This window comes from Heptranchias perlo, unplaced genomic scaffold (assembly GCF_035084215.1).
Source record: "Heptranchias perlo isolate sHepPer1 unplaced genomic scaffold, sHepPer1.hap1 HAP1_SCAFFOLD_55, whole genome shotgun sequence".
Lineage (NCBI taxonomy): Eukaryota > Metazoa > Chordata > Chondrichthyes > Hexanchiformes > Hexanchidae > Heptranchias > Heptranchias perlo.
Window position 1 is genome coordinate 1,145,769 of NW_027139570.1, and position 17,417 is coordinate 1,163,185.

General features: G+C 44.8%; 1 protein-coding gene across 1 annotated transcript; it reads left to right on the forward strand.

The window, feature by feature from the left end:
• Positions 1-4,998: 4,998 nt before the first annotated feature.
• On the forward strand, positions 4,999-8,047 carry LOC137315440 (probable G-protein coupled receptor 139; the record flags this gene model as incomplete). Its single annotated transcript, XM_067980118.1, has 2 exons — positions 4,999-5,068; positions 7,161-8,047. Coding segments are annotated over exons 1-2 (957 nt in total), but the record flags the coding sequence as incomplete, so codon positions are not given.
• Positions 8,048-17,417: the final 9,370 nt, after the last annotated feature.

Here is a 17,417-nt window from a genome sequence, read left to right on the forward strand (position 1 = left end):
CATATCTTATATTACATTCTGCACATCACACAGTGGGGTGGACTCAGCCCATATCTTATATTACATTCTGTACAATACACAGTTGGTTGGACTCAGTCCATATCTTATATTACATTCTGCACATTACAAGGGGGGTTGGACTCAGTCCATATCTTATATTACATTCTGCACATTACACAGTGGGTTGGACTCAGTCCATATCTTATATTACATTCTGTACAATACACAGTGGGGTGGACCCAGTCCATATCTTATATTACAGTTGGTACAATACACAATGGGTTGGATTCAGCCCATATCTTATATTACATTCTGTACATTACACAGTGGGTCGGACTCAGTCCATATCTTATATTGCATTCTGCACATTATATAGTGGATTGGACTCTGTCCATATCTTATATTACATTCTGTACATTACACAGTGGGTTGGACTCAGCCCATATGTTATATTACATTCTGTACAATACACAATGGGTTGCACTCAGTCCATATCTTATATTACATTCTGCACATCACACAGTGGATTGGACTCTGTCCATATCTTATATTACATTCTGTACATTACACAGTGGGTTGGACTCAGTCCATATCTTATATTACGTTCTGTACAATACACGGTGGGTTGGACTCAGTCCATATCTTATATTACATTCTGCACATCACACAGTGGGTTGGACTCAGTCCATATCTTATGTCATATTCTGTACAACACACAGTGGGGTGGACTCAGTCCATATCTTATATTACATTCTGTACAATACACAGTGGGGTGGACTCAGTCCATATCTTACATTACATTCTGTACAATACACAGTGGGTTGGACTCAGTCCATATCTTCTGTCATATTCTGTACAATGCACAGTGGGTTGGACTCAGTCCATGTCTTATATTACATTTTGTACAATACACAGTGGGTTGGACTCAGTCCATATCTTATATTACATTCTGCACAATACACAGTGGGTTGGACTCAGTCCATATCTTATATTACATTCTGGACAATACACAGTGGGTTGGACTCAGCCCATATCTTATATTACATTCTGTACAATACACAGTGGGCTGGACTCAGTCCATATCTTATATTACATTCTGTACAATATACAGTGGGGTGGACTCAGCCCATATCTTATATTGCATTCTGTACAATACACAGTGGGGTGGACTCAGTCCATATCTTATATTACATTCTGTGCAATACACAGTGGGGTGGACTCAGCCCATATCTTATATTACATTCTGTACAATACACAGCGGGGTGGACTCAGTCCATATCTTATATTACATTCTGTACAATATAAATTGGGTTGGACTCAGTCCCTATCTTATATTACAGTCTGTACAATACACAGTGGGTTGGACTCAGTCCATATCTTATGTCATATTCTGTCCAATACACAGTGGGTTGGACTCAGTCCATATCTTATATTACATTCTGTACAATACACAGTGGGTTGGACTCAGTCCATATCTTATATTACATTCTGCACATCACACAGTGGGTTGGACTCAGCCCATATCTTATATTACATTCTGTGCAATACACAAAGGGTTGTACTCAGTCCATATCTTATATTACATTCTGTACAATACACAGTGGGTTGGACTCAGTCCATATCTTATATTACATTCTGCACATCACACAGTGGGTTGGACTCAGCCCATAACTTATATTACAGTCTGTACAATACAAGATGGGTTGGACTCACTCCATATCTTATATTACATTCTGCACATTACAAGGTTGGGTGGACCCAGTAAATATCTTATATTACATTCTGTATATTACAAGGTGGGGTGGACTCAGCCCATATCTTATATTACATTCTGTACAATACACAGTGGGTTGGACTCAGTCCATATCTTATATTACATTCTGCACATCACACAGTGGGGTGGACTCAGCCCATATCTTATATTACATTCTGTACATTACACAGTGGGTTGGACTCAGTCCATATCTTATATTACATTCTGGACAATACACAGTGGGTTGGACTCAGTCCATATCTTATATTACAGTCTGTACAATACAAGATGGGTTGGACTCACTCCATATCTTATATTACATTCTGCACATTACAAGGTTGGGTGGACCCAGTAAATATCTTATATTACATTCTGTATATTACAAGGTGAGGTGGACTCAGTCCATATCTTATATTACATTCTGGACAATACAAGGTGAGGTAGAGGTCGAGATTGAACAGGGAGGGGCGAGTTTCTAATTCAAACAGGAGAAAACAGTTGAGGGAAAAGCTGTTGACCTTTCGCTGACAGCAACTGCCAGAATTAAAGTTGCAACAATGTCCAGAGCAGGTGTGGGCGAGGCCCAGGGACAGAAGAGAAAACACACCCAGGGGGAGGGTTGGACCCTGCAGCAAACACTGAGCAGCTCAGACAGGCAGTGCGGCACCGGTTAGAGGCATTCAGAGGAAAGGCAGGGGAGAAACAAGCTGCAGACTTGGATTAGGAAGAGATTCTGTGCAACTGGGGGAGTGTGAGAGAGGGAGAGGGAGAGGGAGATGGGTCGAGAGAGGGAGAGGGAGAGAGAGAGAGAGAGAGAGGGAGGGAGAGAGAGAGAGAGAGAGAGAGTGGGAGGGAGGGAGAGAGAGAGAGGGAGAGTGGGAGAGAGTGAGAGAGGGAGTGGGAGAGAGAGAGAGGGGGGAGAAAAAGAGAGAGTGAGAGAGGGAGTGGGAGGGAGGGAGTTCTGGCCTCTTGCTGTGCCTTTTAATCCCTTGCTTTTGTATTTTAATCAATTCCCTCTCTCTCCCCTCAGGAATCATTTTGATGAAATGCTGCAAGGAGATGATCCAGAAAGAGACATTTTGTGAGGAGGAGGAGGAGTGGGAGAAATCCTGGGCCAAGCATCGTTCTCTCCGCTGGGGACGGACTGACTGAGACCTTCACCACAGCCTGGACCCGATGGGGAGCACGTGAGTAATGTCTGGGTTACTCTGGGGTCACTGGGTGCACACTGGAATCACTGGGACATTCAGGGGACACTGGGGGGGTCACTGGGACATTCAGGGGACACTTGGGGGGGGGGTCACTGGGACATTGTTGTGGTAGTTCTTATTGTTGTGGTGGTGGTCTGAACATCAAGACCGCCACTCTGGCATGACTGGGTGCAAGCTGGGAACCCTGGCTGCACCCTGGCATCATTCTGGGTTGACTGCGGGATCACTGGGGACACTCGGTTGGCTACTTGCCGCCATCTGAGCTAGATGGCGGCTGGCGCAGCCGCCATTTTTCCAAAATGTTGGCCTGGCTGTCTTCCATTTTGTCCAATGAGGTAGCCAAGTTGGCCTCCATTTTGCCCAAGGTGGTGGCGACGCGGGCCTCATTTTGTACGGCATGGGAGCCGCGTGAGCGGCGACTTTTTAAAAAATGTTGGTCGCGCTCGCCCCCATTTTGTCCGGGACGCACTCCCCGCTGGCCTCCATTCGGTCCAAGCCCGGCTGCTGTACCTGCAGCCGTGCTGCCCCTGTGCAAATACACTTCCAAATATACAAATACATCATAAATATACAGGTAATATATATATATTATAAACACAAGTCAGTAAGAGCTTGAGTGATTGGTGAGTGACTCACCAATCAAAAAACCAGTGGTGTGGATGGAATCCCTGGCCAGGATGTGGAGATTTTGGGGCCAAAGATCATGACTTCCCAATTTTTAACTGGAGGAACTGGTGGCTCATCTAAAACAGAATGTGGACCTGACAACACAAAGATATTGGAAGGGTCAAGAGAGGCGGTGGTTTTGTCAGCGTCCATCTGAAAGCTGGTCCGTGTCTGTGGACTGTGTCACCAAAGGGCAGCATGTGGATGAGGAAGAGGAGGGAGTCAAGGATTGAACCTTTAGAAACATCAGAGAAAACGGTGATAGGGTGGGAAGAGAAGCTTCTCCTGGCTCTGATCAGATAGGTGAGTGGAACCAAGTGAGGGGACTCCCAGCAAAAGAGGCCAGTGTCCGATGGATGAGATGGTGACCGGTGGGTTGTCTGTAGGTATGGAGATGGGGAGGGTTTTAAACCCAAGGATGAGCATTTTAAATTTAATGAATATGCAACTGGGAGCCAGTGAGGGTCAGTGAGTCCGAGCAGGACCTGGTGCTGGTTGGACATGGACAAGAGTTTTGGACGAGCTCACGTTTATAGAAGGTGGAGGTTGGGTGGCCGGTCAGGAGTGTATTGGAGGAATGGAGTCTGGAGGGGACAGAGACATTGATGAGGGTTTCAATGGCAATGGGCTGAGGAAGGAATGGAGGCGGGTGAGGGAATCACCGGGCCTTGTGATGGAGGTGAAAAAGGGTCATGAGCTCAGCTCGGTTTTACATGGGACCAATTTTACTGGAGCCGTGAACCAATGTAGAATAAACGGGTAAACATCTACAGTAAAATAGCGGAGAGAGGAATGTCAATGGGACACGTTCAGTGTCCGTCCCCTAATATCACCCACAGTCATTCCTGGGCTGCAATCCTCAACCTGCCCTTTAACTGTCCCCGTCTCAGAGACTCACAATTCATATTTTAACTGGGAAACTGCAGGAACAGAGTGAAACGGGTCTGCTCGTGTCCCTGGATTCAGTGCACACTGCGGAGACATCTGTCTAAATTATAAATGAAACACCAGGAATGAATATGGTCAATATAGTTCTATAAAAGCTGTAAATGAAGCCGTTTATTATTATTGGATCAGTCCTGTATGAGAACAGATTTAAACTTTATTCCTGAGAGAGGTCTGATTAAGTAATAACCTGGACTTTGAGATGTTTGTGTTTTATTCACCACATTATTTACAGCGGAGTCAAAGCTGCTGATATAATGTGTTTGTTAAACTGTCTGTAACTAACAGCAATGGTCAGGAGTATAACCGTGTCAGTGGAGACTTATCCCCTGTATAAATCAGGGCTTGTTGGAATGGATCAGCTCAGAGTGTCTGCTGGAGCTGTGGTTTCCAGGGTAACAGAAGTCAGTGCTTCTCACAGAAATGGGATATCCAGTAATAATTCGGATACAACGTATTTATTATCCAGTTCTTGCAGCCATTGGAGTTTCAGGTAAGCCGTTATCTCATCTGTTAATGGTGTAAATCGGTGTTAACTCTGCTGCTGTACTTGGAAAATTGTTTTTTGTCCCTACATATTTCACACAGTCACTTGTTCTGTTCTATTGGTTGAATGATGGAATGTGTTAAGTCTCTGCTCTTTCGGTATTGAGGCGCTGCATTATATCTGTCATGAATTTGTCTATCCAACCCTGGCATTGTTACTGCATTATTCTCTGTACTGAATGTATTGGGCTAAGAGTTGGTGTCAGACCATCAGGAGCTGATAAAAGTTTCTTGTTGTGGAACGAAGCTGTCCTGGAATATGTTTTCATCAATGTGTTTTCAGTGATTGATAATGAGACAGCTCAAGGTCTCAGTGTTACAAGGAGGCAGCGGAATGTCCTCCCTCTCCAATAACATGCTTCAGTTTAACTGGGATTTCAATGTATTTATTGGTGATCACTGTTATGAAATATTATTTCATCATGTGTGTATCTGACGCCGCTTCAGATGTCTGGTTACTGAACTGAGTTTGCTGCTGACTCTTTCACATCTCCTTCTCTGCTTCACTGTGGATGAAGTCACTGACTGTCACTGGACTTCACTGTAAAATGAAATGTTTTGATGTTTTGTGGTCTCAATTTGCACTGTCCCTGTTGGAATCAGCAGCCCTTCCATGTACCTGTAGGTTATAAGTATGATGTTGGCGTTTTATAAATTGAACAATCCCGCCATCTATCCCTGTACCCTATAATTACTGGAGAAGGAATCTCAATTATTGTGAGATCTGCCTGGGAGAGGGATTCGATTCTGTTCATTCCATGATTTGTAGATGAAGTGAACAGTGTCGGTGAACAGGTAGAGAATTGGATGATCTGTGGAAATATTAAACTATTCCACAGAGGCTTCATTATTTAACAAACTAACACTGAGAATAGGATCGGTGGAACACGGGGCTGGTGAACAGAATGCAGGAACAGGATGATAGGATTTAATCGGATATGAAAATGGACTTGAGAAAGAGAGTAGAGTGAATGATAGAGAGGGCGACTGAGAGGGACAGCGAGAGGCTGTGGTGTGAATAATTCATCAGAATGAACTGCTGAAACTTCCAGTACAATTAAACATAGAAAATGTGATTTGAAGGTGTTATTATGGTGTGGTCAGATTGGGTGAGTTTTTATTGTGGGACTCGCTCCTCATGTTTATATCCCTGTCAGGTCCTCAGTCTGTTTTTGTGAATGTTCCTTGTTTTCCAACTTAACACTAAACATAATTAAAATTTACTTCAAGAATAGAATCAGAAATTTCTTGATTGTAATCAATTATTCGGAAACTGTTTTTTTCAAGCTCGGATCAGTTCAATAACAACGTGATTAATTTTATTAATACTTTTCATTTTAAGTTTCATTGAATTTGCAAATTAAATTTATTAAACACATTTTGTACCAAACACAGGTTCCCTGACACCAATAACAACAGAAATGAACTGTTAAATGTAATAGTTGGATTGTGTACAGTCTCTCCCTGTGAATCCCAGCCTCTGCTCACACTGCAATGAATCCTCTGTCTCGTCGGTTCCTTCAGTTTGTCAATTCTCCCAAACCATCTACTCCTGACTCCTCTCCAGCTCCGACACGTTCATGTCCACTACTCTTTTCCTTGACTCCCTCCCAATCTCACTCACTGTCGACTCTCTTAACCCAGAGCAACACACGAGCTGCACCTCCCCCTGTCCCCTCACCTTCCGACACTTCCCCCTCTTTCCCATCCGTCTGGAGCCCAAATCCGGCTTTAATCCGCTGGATTCCCATTGTGTAAAACCCCTTCTCCCTTCCCCACCGGCACTGCGCCCTCACTCAGCCCTTCCAGTGGATCCGGTGGTCACTTTATTCACTTTCTGTATCCATCTCCCAATTCATTATTGATCATTGTGTTTAAAAACATCTCTCTGCCCGAAAGCGCTGCCCAGGTCAATCAATCACTTTCCACCCTTCGATGCAGCAACAAATCTGGAAATTTCACCCCAGATCCTCTCAAACTGCTGCTTTGTCTCCAGGTCTGATCAGTAATTTCTCTGCTTCCTTTTCTCTCTCTTCCAGTTAACTTGGTGGCGATTGTGATCCTGTCCCGAGGAAAGTGCGGCCTCTCCAAATGTATCAGTGTCTACCTGGTGGGAATGGCAGTGGCCGATCTCCTGGTCGTTATTATTCGTGTGATATTGGTGTGGATTAATGCGATGTATTTCCCAGTGTCATTCCTGCACATTACTCCTGTGTGTAGTTTAATTATCTTCTTGAGTATTGCAGCCATGGGGGTTTCTGTCTGGTTCACAGTCGCTTTCACTTTTGATCGATTTGTGGCCATTTGTTGTGAGAAGCTGAAAACTAAATATTGCACCGAGAGAACGGCGGCTGTGGTTCTGGGAACAGTGAGTGTGCTGGGTTGTTTGGTGACTGTCCCCTGGTACTTTACATTGAAACCTGAATATATAATTGATAATGTTCCCTGGGTTTGTGAGACTAAACCGAGTTTCCGTGCTTCCCCAGCATGGGCCGCATTTGAGATGTTTCACCTCATTTTAACCCCTTGTGTCCCGTTCTGTCTGATTTTGCTGTTCAATGTTCTGACGGTCAGGCGTATTTTAATGTCCAGTCGAGTCCGCAGGGGACTCCGGGGCCGCAGCAATGGAGAGAATCAGAGTGATCCAGAGATGGAGAACCGAAAGAAATCCATCATTTTACTCTTCAGTATATCGGGCAATTTTATACTGTTGTGGCTGATACATGTTGTATTTTTCATTTATGTGCGAATTGCAGACATTCAGTTTTATTACTCCTACACTGACCCTGTTTATATCACAGATCAAACAGCAAAGATGCTGCGGCTTCTCAGTTCCTGCACAAACACGTGTATTTATGTCCTGACCCAGACTAAATTCAGAGAGGAGCTGAAGAACGCGGTGAAATACCCACTCAATCTAATTATTAAATTAGTGAAATCATAGAAAGAACAGAAGGGTTTCAAGCACTAGAACTAAATCCCATTTCATACTCCATCCCCTACACTTCCCGGGGGACGGAAAGTACATTTTATATTAGCAGCACAGAGTCCTGAAATGATCTTAAATCCGATTCTGAGATTATATTTTATTGATAATCTCACCTATTGAGGCAGGATTTGCTTTGCAGACAACACGTGAATTGTGGATCGAAATGGCGGCACTAAAGAGCTCAGCTGGACTTTAATTAACTGACCGCAAGACAAAATGGGCAAAGCTGGAAATCAAAGTCACTTCTGTGGACCTGATCAGGATGTGTGTACTTCACATAAATGGTGAGAGAGAGGGAGAGAGGAAGAGAGAGAGGGAGAGGGAGAGGGGAGACAGAGAGAGGGACAGAGAGAGAGAGAGGGGAGGGGGAGAACGGGAGGCAGAGAGAGAGGGGAGGGGGAGAACGGGAGACAGAGAGAGAGTGAGAAAGAGGGAGTGAGGGAGCGAGAAAGAGGGAGAGAAAGGGAGAGGCAATTAGAGAGAGACAGAGACAGAGAGAGGGAGACAGAGAGAATGAGACAGGGAGGGTCAGAGACAAAGAGAGAGTTGGAGAGAGACAGGGAGGGAGAGACAGAGAAAGAGAGACAAAGGGGAAGTGAGAGGGAAAGGGCGAGAGAGGGAGAGAGGGTGGGAGAGAGAGAGAGGGGGAGAGAAAGAAGGAGAGGCAGAGAGACAGAGAGGGAGATATAGAGAGAGGGAAGCGAGGAAAAGAGAGAGACAGAGAGAGAGAGAGAGAGTGGCACAGAGAGAGACAGAGATAGAGACCAGGAGAAAGACAAAGAGAGAGGCAGGGAGAGATAGACACAGAGAGAGTGAGAGACAGAGAGGGCAGAGAGAGTGAGAGAAAGAGATATATGGAGAGGCAGAGGGAGAGAGACGAGAGCCAGAGAGAGGGACAGACAGAGAGAGAACGTAAGGACAAAATAAATGTACCAATTAGAAAAGTGCAGAAAAAGAGAAGGGCAGAGAGAGTTACTCAGAGACAGAGAGAAATAAAGAGTAAATTATTAAGACAAGAGAGATAAATAAAGAGAGAAAGAAAGCATATCTATCTTTCTATATATATATATATATAATGAGAGAGAGAGGCACTGCCAAATAATTACAAAGTGATAGGAGAGGAGAGTTAAATAGACAGATGAAATCAATTCAAAATAACTAGACACTGAGAGAGAAGTTGGGCATAAGTTGAGTGGGGAGAGACACAGATCCACCACTGCTGCTCCAAACTCACCTTTCGCTTCCTGGCAGCACCACCTCACCTGGAATCTTCCTGACTGCTCGCTACCTCCCAGCTTGATCCCTCGATGCTGGTTTACAGATTGCCTGTGAAGCAGATGACCTGGATGCCAGAGTAAGACAGGCTACACTACAACGGTATCCATCAAAACGCCTGGAATCTTCCAGTCAAGCTTGAGTCAACCATAAGGATATAACTTTCGTTATCAGCTTAGTCGAAGATAGATATTGGATTTCCAAACGGTTATGCATTTTGGGAATTCAGACTGTGTAGTTTTATTGGTGTTAAAGCAATTCTAAATCGGGTATAATCCCAAGATGTTGATTAAATTCTAATGTAAATTTTTCTGGTGTATTAAGAATAATAAATGATTGTTTTGTTCATAAAGCCATGGTTTGTGCCTGAAGTTTGTTTAGGAGAAAGAGCTCATTATTTAAACATAAATTTTAACCTTTTGGAGATAAAAAGGCACTGCCCAAAATTAAAGTGTAAAATCACTTTTCACCTTTTTATTCCTCCATCTGTACCATGTGTAACTTTCCCAGTGAGCTGCTGGGATTCTGTAATAAATCACAATGTACTCTTACTCCTTCTGCTGTGTTACTAAACTGGACAGGGTCCCGCAGCACTCTCCTGTTCTGTTACTGTTACAAATACTGTTATTGTTTCAGTTTAAAGAAAAATATGAATAATGGAGAAATTAACCAAATCCTAGATCAGAACTACATTCAGATTGAGTCCAATTTTACTCTGATTTATTTAATAGAAGCTAGACTTACAGACACTGCACAATATGGCTCATTTGACTTTTCCTCTGAATGTCTGGTCTCTCTGTCACCAGAAGCATTACGTCCAAATAACCAAATGTTAATCCATTTTTTTGCAGAAGTTCACATTTTGGTCCTTGATTTCCTCACTGCTCCGCTGTCTTTGTGTTAAACACCAGCTAGTGCCAGTCTCACTCCGTTTGTATCTTTAACTATAGTTCAACAGTGATTTAACAGTAACAGCAAATGAACTCTCTCCATATCTCACACCACAGCTCGCTTCATCTTGCCCCTCAGTAAGATGGCTGCCTTATTGGTGGCCATCAGGTTTCAGGATCAAGGCGCCCAATTTGTTTCAGCTTCATGGCGGTCAATTTGGTGAATATGACCATCTTGTCCCCCAGTAATTTGGCCACCTTGCCCCTCAGTTAAATGGCCGACTTGCCCCTCAGTATGATGTCCAGCTTGCCCCTCAGTAAGATGACTGCCTTACTGGTGTCCATTTTGTTTCAGGTTCATGACATTGAAGTTGTTGTTCATAGATTTAAGGTTTCATGGTAAATATGGCACAAGAGGAGGCCTTTCGCCCCACTGTGCCTGTGCCAGCTCTTTGAAAGGGCTGTCGAATTAGTCCCATTTCCCCCTTTGCTCTTTCCCCACTTCCTTTATGGAGGCTTTGTAATAGTAGTTGTATTATGCAAATACATATATATGTAATGATGCAAATTGATGCTGTCGTATTTGCTGTAAGATATAAATACAAGTTGTTGTCGATAAAGATTGTCTCTCAATCTTTTACTACTTAGATTCTTCTCCTTTATAAACTGGGCTTTGTTTCTGTGTAAATGAATGTTGCTGAGAGATTGTCCCTGTAACTGAGTGAGGGATCTTGCCGTGCGTTCGTTTTTTTAAAAAGCTTTTTGCTTTGACTCTTTTGCATGTCATGAATTTGTTTGAACTCTTTAGCTGATTGGAAAAAGCCACAAACTGTAAGTTGACCACAAACTGCAGGCTTTCTCTCCACAGGGCACTGACCGAGGCCTTTAACACAGGCTGCACCCAATGGGACTCACGTGAGTTTTGTCTGGGTCACTGTGGGATCAATGGGAGCACTGTGGGGTCACAGGTTGCTGTGGGATCACTGGGACACTGCAGGTCCACTGGGGTATTTTGGGATCACTGGGACACTGTGGGATCAGTGGGATCACTTTGAGAGAACTGGGGCACATTGGGATCACTGAGACACTTTGGATCACTGCGGCAATATCACTGGGTGCACTGTAGGGTCACTGGGTCACGCTGCGATCACTGTGGGATCACTGGGACACTGTGGATCAATGGGGCACTATCACTGGGTGCACTGTGGGATCACTTGGTCACTGTGGGAACACTGTGGGATATTTAATTATCCAGATGGGCCGAATGGCCTGTTTCGGTGACGTGCTGAATTCTATGCAATATTTATATAAAGATATATTGTGTTGTATTTTATGTTAAAAAAGTAGCTGTTGTAAAGCAGAAATAGTAGTTGGGCCGAATGGACACTGTACTGTGCTGTACTTTACATTCGATGTTAAATATATATACGTAGAATATTAGATTATGTATTGTATTATATTTTCTACTCCAGAAGTTGTTGTCAAATAAAAAAATCAGAGGAACTTCTTTATCCAGATGGGCTGAATGGCCTGTTTCTTTGTCGTGCTGTATTCTATGCAATATATATATATATATGTATATATAACGATATGTACGGGGTTAAATTCGATAACCTCCGAATCCGGGCGCGGGGGGCGATTAACCCCCACATGATTAACCTGCACCCGGTCATTGAGATGCAGACAGTCCGTGAGATTGGTGCAGCCTGGTGATTCACCTAATTCCTGCGAGCAGTCAGGCCTGGCTGCGCTGTTGAGCGGCTTCTCACCAGCAGGGGTGCCCCGATATTGCGTGAGTGATTCGCACCTCTTAAAGGCAGCCTGCACCTCACAAAGTCAAACATTTGATTCAGATACAAACCTCCGGGGTCACAGTTTTGATTGGCAGCTGCGTTTGAATAAAACAGACCATTGCTTAAAATGACTGGCTCCCAGTCACTTTTCTGAAGCCATTTATCAGCCTGTCTTTTTCAAACTTGTAAATCTGTTTCGAATCTCTGAGAATGTTAATCAAGTCGACAGCTTCCATAGTTTGTGAGAAAAAGACAACAAAGAACCAGGATGTTCAAAAGTTCGGTCACAGTTTCGTATAGTATTTGTGAATTATTTATTATTTTCTTTTCCAAAAACGATCTGGTTGAGCTTCACAGTAAAACTGTTGTCTTATTGCTACTATTTGTTTATTCTCTTATTGTTTCATCAATTTGTTTGGCAGTTAAAGTCTAAAACAAGCTCTCGTGTAGTGTGAATCTGTCACCCTCTGAAGAGCAGGCACTATTAGGCACTGGATAGAACGAGTGGGCTGAGATAATCTGAAGGGGTTTCACTGTTCATTACCTGGAGCCCTTCAAATGTTACATTGATATCAGGACAAGCGGAAACACTGAGACATTGGGAGTGAAGCCTCACCAAACAGAGGAGTTGCTTTTTCAAGCTTAGAAATACAGCTGATTTTAAATCAGCAAAATTTCACTCCATTAAAGTAGGCACAAAGGCAACTATCTCTGAACTGCCGCCTCTATCTGAAAAACACAGACATTTTACTGATCGGCGAATAATGATCTTGTTCAAAAAATACAAAATAAAAATCAATTCTAATCTTTTTACAATAACGATCTGATGTAAAGCATTCTCCAACCAAACAAAAGCACGAAGCATTCCGAGGACTTTGAGAGATTATGTGAGTGGGCAAAACTGTGGCAAATGGAGTTCAATGTGGGGAAATGTGAGGTCATCCATTTCGGATCTAAGAAAGATAGATCAGAGAGATTTCTAAATGGTGAGGAGCTCGGAACTGTGGAGGAGCAGAGAGATTTAGGGGGCCAAGTACAGAAATCATTAAAAGCTGGTGGACATTTACAATAATAATTTGAAAGGCTAATAGAATGTCAGCCTTTATTTCAAGAGGGCTGGAATATAAAGGGGTGGAAGTTATGTTACAGCTGTAGAGAGCTCTGGATAGAGCCCATCTGGAGGATTGCATTCAGTTCTGGGCACTGCACCTTAGGAAAGATATATTGGCCTTGGAAGGGCTGCAGCGCAGATTCACCGGAATGATATCGGGTCTGAAAGGGTTAAATTATGAGGACAGGTTGCATAGACTTGGCTTGTATTCCTCTGAATATAGAAGATTAAGGGGGTGATCTAATTGAGGTGTTTAAGATGATAAAGGATTTGATAGGGTAGATGGAGAGAAACTACTTCTCCTGGTGGGGTAGTCCAGAACAATGGAGCATAACCTTAAAATTAGTGCTGGGCCGCCCAGGGGTGATGTCAGGAAGGACTTCTTCACACAAAGGCAAGTGGAAATCTGGAACTCTCTCCCACAAATTTGAGGTGGGGTGTCAATACGAAATTTCAAAGCCGAGATTGATAAATTTTTGTTCGCCAAGGGTATTATGGATTAAGGAACCAAGGCGGCAGATGGAGTTAAGATAAAGATCAGTCATGATCGAACTGAATGTCGGAACAGGCTCAAGGAGCTGAATTCTCCACTCCTGTTCCGATGTAACAGCCTTGAGGGGCTGAATGGCCTCCTCCAGTTCCTACCTAACAGGCTCGAGCGGCTGAATGGACTTCAGTTCCTGCATCAAGGGCTAATTGGGCTGATTGGCCTCCTCTTCCTGAGTAACAGGCTCGAGGGTTTGAACGGCCTCCTCTTGTTGCTATCTGACAGGCTTGAGTGATCGATTGTCCTGCTGTTCGTGTGTAACAGGCTTGAGGGGCTAAATGACATCGTCCTGTTCCAGTGTCATCGGCTTGAGGGTTTGAATGACCTCCAGTTCCTGTATAATAGGCTCCAAGGGCTGAAAAGCCTCATCCTGTTCCGACCTAACAGGCTTGAAGGGCTGATTGGCCTCCTGTTACTGTGTAACAGGCTCAAAGGGCTGAATGGCCTCCTGCTGTTCCTGTCCAACAGCCTTGAGGCGCTTGCAGCCATTTCATCCAAGGTGGCTGCCGTACTCGCCGTCATTTGTCCAAGATGGCCACGGTGCTTGGCGCCATTTTGTCCAAGATACTTACCGTACTCACTGTCATGCGGTCCGTGTGTAAATACACACACACATGTATGTATATATATATATATATATATGTTATAAATGCAGGTTTTTGTTTTATAGTACTAGTTGTTGTGGTGGTGGACTAAACATAAAGACTGCCACTCTGGGATCATTCCGAGGTGACTGGGTGCATTCTGTTATCCCTGGGTGCACTCTGGGATCACTCTGGTGTGACTCGTTGCACTCTGGGATCAATGGGTGCACTCTGGGATCACTCTGGTGTGAATCGTTGCACTCTGGGATCAATGGGTGCACTCTGGGATCACTCTGGTGTGAATCGTTGCACTCTGGGATCAATGGGTGTTCTCTGGATTCACTGTAGGGTCACTGTGGGATCACTGGGGACGCTCTGAGCGGTACTGGCCGCCATTTAGTCCAAGATGGTCAACGTATTTGCCGCCTGCTGGCCGTGTGTAAATACACATATATATGTCAAATATATATATATGATACACATCTCATAAATACAACTTGTGTAGTTGTGGTCGTGGTCTAAATATAAAGACTGGCACGCTGGGATCACCCTGAGGTGACTGAGTGCGCTCTGGAATCCGTGGGCGCACTCTGCGATCAATCTCGGGTGACTGGGTGAATTCCAGAAACACTCTGATGTGACTGGACTCACTCTGGGATACTGCGAGCACTCTGGGGTCAGGTCTGGGTGAGTGGATGCACTCTGGGATCACTCTGTGGTGACTGGATTCACTCTGGGATACTGCGAGCACTCTGGGGTCAGGTCTGGGTGAGTGGATGCACTCTGGGATCACTCTGATGTGACTGGATTCACTCTGGGATACTGCGAGCACTCTGGGGTCAGGTCTGGGTGAGTGGATGCACTCTGGGATCACTCTGATGTGACTGGATTCACTCTGGGATACTGCGAGCACTCTGGGGTCAGGTCTGGGTGAGTGGATGCACTCTGGGATCACTCTGATGTGACTGGATTCACTCTGGGATACTGCGAGCACTCTGGGGTCAGGTCTGGGTGAGTGGATGCACTCTGGGATCACTCTGATGTGACTGGATTCACTCTGGGATACTGCGAGCACTCTGGGATCAGGTCTGGGTGAGTGGGTGCACTCTAGGAACACTCTGATGTGACTGGATTCACTCTGGGATACTGCGAGCACTCTGGGGTCAGGTCTGGGTGAGTGGATGCACTCTGGGATCACTCTGATGTGACTGGATTCACTCTGGGATACTGCGAGCACTCTGGGGTCAGGTCTGGGTGAGTGGATGCACTCTGGGATCACTCTGATGTGACTGGATTCACTCTGGGATACTGCGAGCACTCTGGGGTCAGGTCTGGGTGAGTGGATGCACTCTGGGATCACTCTGATGTGACTGGATTCACTCTGGGATACTGCGAGCACTCTGGGGTCAGGTCTGGGTGAGTGGATGCACTCTGGGATCACTCTGATGTGACTGGATTCACTCTGGGATACTGCGAGCACTCTGGGGTCAGGTCTGGGTGAGTGGATGCACTCTGGGATCACTCTGTGGTGACGAGGTGCACTCTGGAGTCACTGTGTGTTCACTCGGACATTCTGGGGTCACTGTCATATCACTGTCAACAATCTGCGTGGTAATCTCCGCCATTTCGTCCAAGATGGCCACCGTACTTGCTGCCATTTTGTCCAAAATGCCACCCTGCTGGCCGTGTGTAAATAAATTTATACACAGTATATATATATATTATAAATACAAGTTGTTGTTATTGTAGTAGTTGTTGTGGTGGTGGTCTAAATATAAAGCCTGCCACTCCGGGATCACTCTGGGGTGACTCGGTGCACTCTGGGGTTCTATTGCACTCCGGGATCACTCTGGGGTGACTGGGTGCACTCTGGGGTTCTAAGTGCACTCCGGGATCACTCTGGGGTGACTGGGTGCACTCTGGGATCCCTGGGTGCAGTCTGGGATCACACTGGGGTGATTGAGTGCACTCTGGGGTCACTGGAACATTGTATGATCACTGTGGTATCACTGGGGACATTCTGCGCGGTATTTTCCACCATTTTGCCCTAGAAGGCCGCCTGACTTGCCGCCATTTTGTGCAGGATGGCCGCCGTATTTTCCGTTGTTTTGTCCAAGCTGCCACCGTGCTGGTCGTGTGTAAATACACATAAATAATATATATTATGCATATAAGTATTTGTTGTTGCACTAGTAGTTGTTGTGGTGGCGGTCTAAATATAAAGACTGCAACTCTGGTATCCCTCTGGGGTGCCTATTGCCTCCCCTGCAGGGGACAGACAGAATCCTCTCCCCGAGGGGACCGACCGGGGCCTCCCCCCGAGGGGACCGACCGGGGCCTCCCCCGAGGGGACCGACCATTGTTTCCCCCATAGAAGACCGTATGACGCCTCCCCCAGTGGGGACCGACCGGGGCCTCCTCAACAGGCTGCACCCAAACAGGGCCCACCTGAGTTCGGTCTGTTTATTGCCCTGGGGTTTAATTTCCTCTCTGGGCCCTGGTTTTGGGGCTTGGGTTTAACATATTCCTGTTCGATTGTAGCCTATGTCTAGAAGTGAATGATGCCTAATATTGCTCGCTGAACTGTCTGAAATCTCCCAGTTCAGATTGAATGAGTTCACCTCAGCGACCATTAATTAGGATTCCCACAAGCGACTGAGTGAATGGATTAACACTTTCCTCCCAAATCTTCAAAGGAGAAGTCAGAGGGCAAATCATGCACAACAGTGATTTATTAACTTGGAATTCATAATTATCATTATTTAACCATTGAGTATAACAATAATAATTACATATAAACAGAGCCACCGAACAATGTTAATAATAAATAATTAATAGGCAGATAATTAACACAATGAATAACCGATTATAAAAGCAGCTGAGAGTATCACCGTAATTCAGCATCAGCTGGATCACTGATTATCACATTATAATTCAGATCAGTGTCTGACACGACTGCAGATTGGTGAGATTAATTTCGGATTCACCATTAAGATATCTGACAATTTAACCCCATTCGATCGCCAGCTTGGGCAATAGATCAGATAATAAATTCACCTCGGGCATTGGAGCAAAACGGGCGATAGCGAATTGGCAGCTCTTTTTCC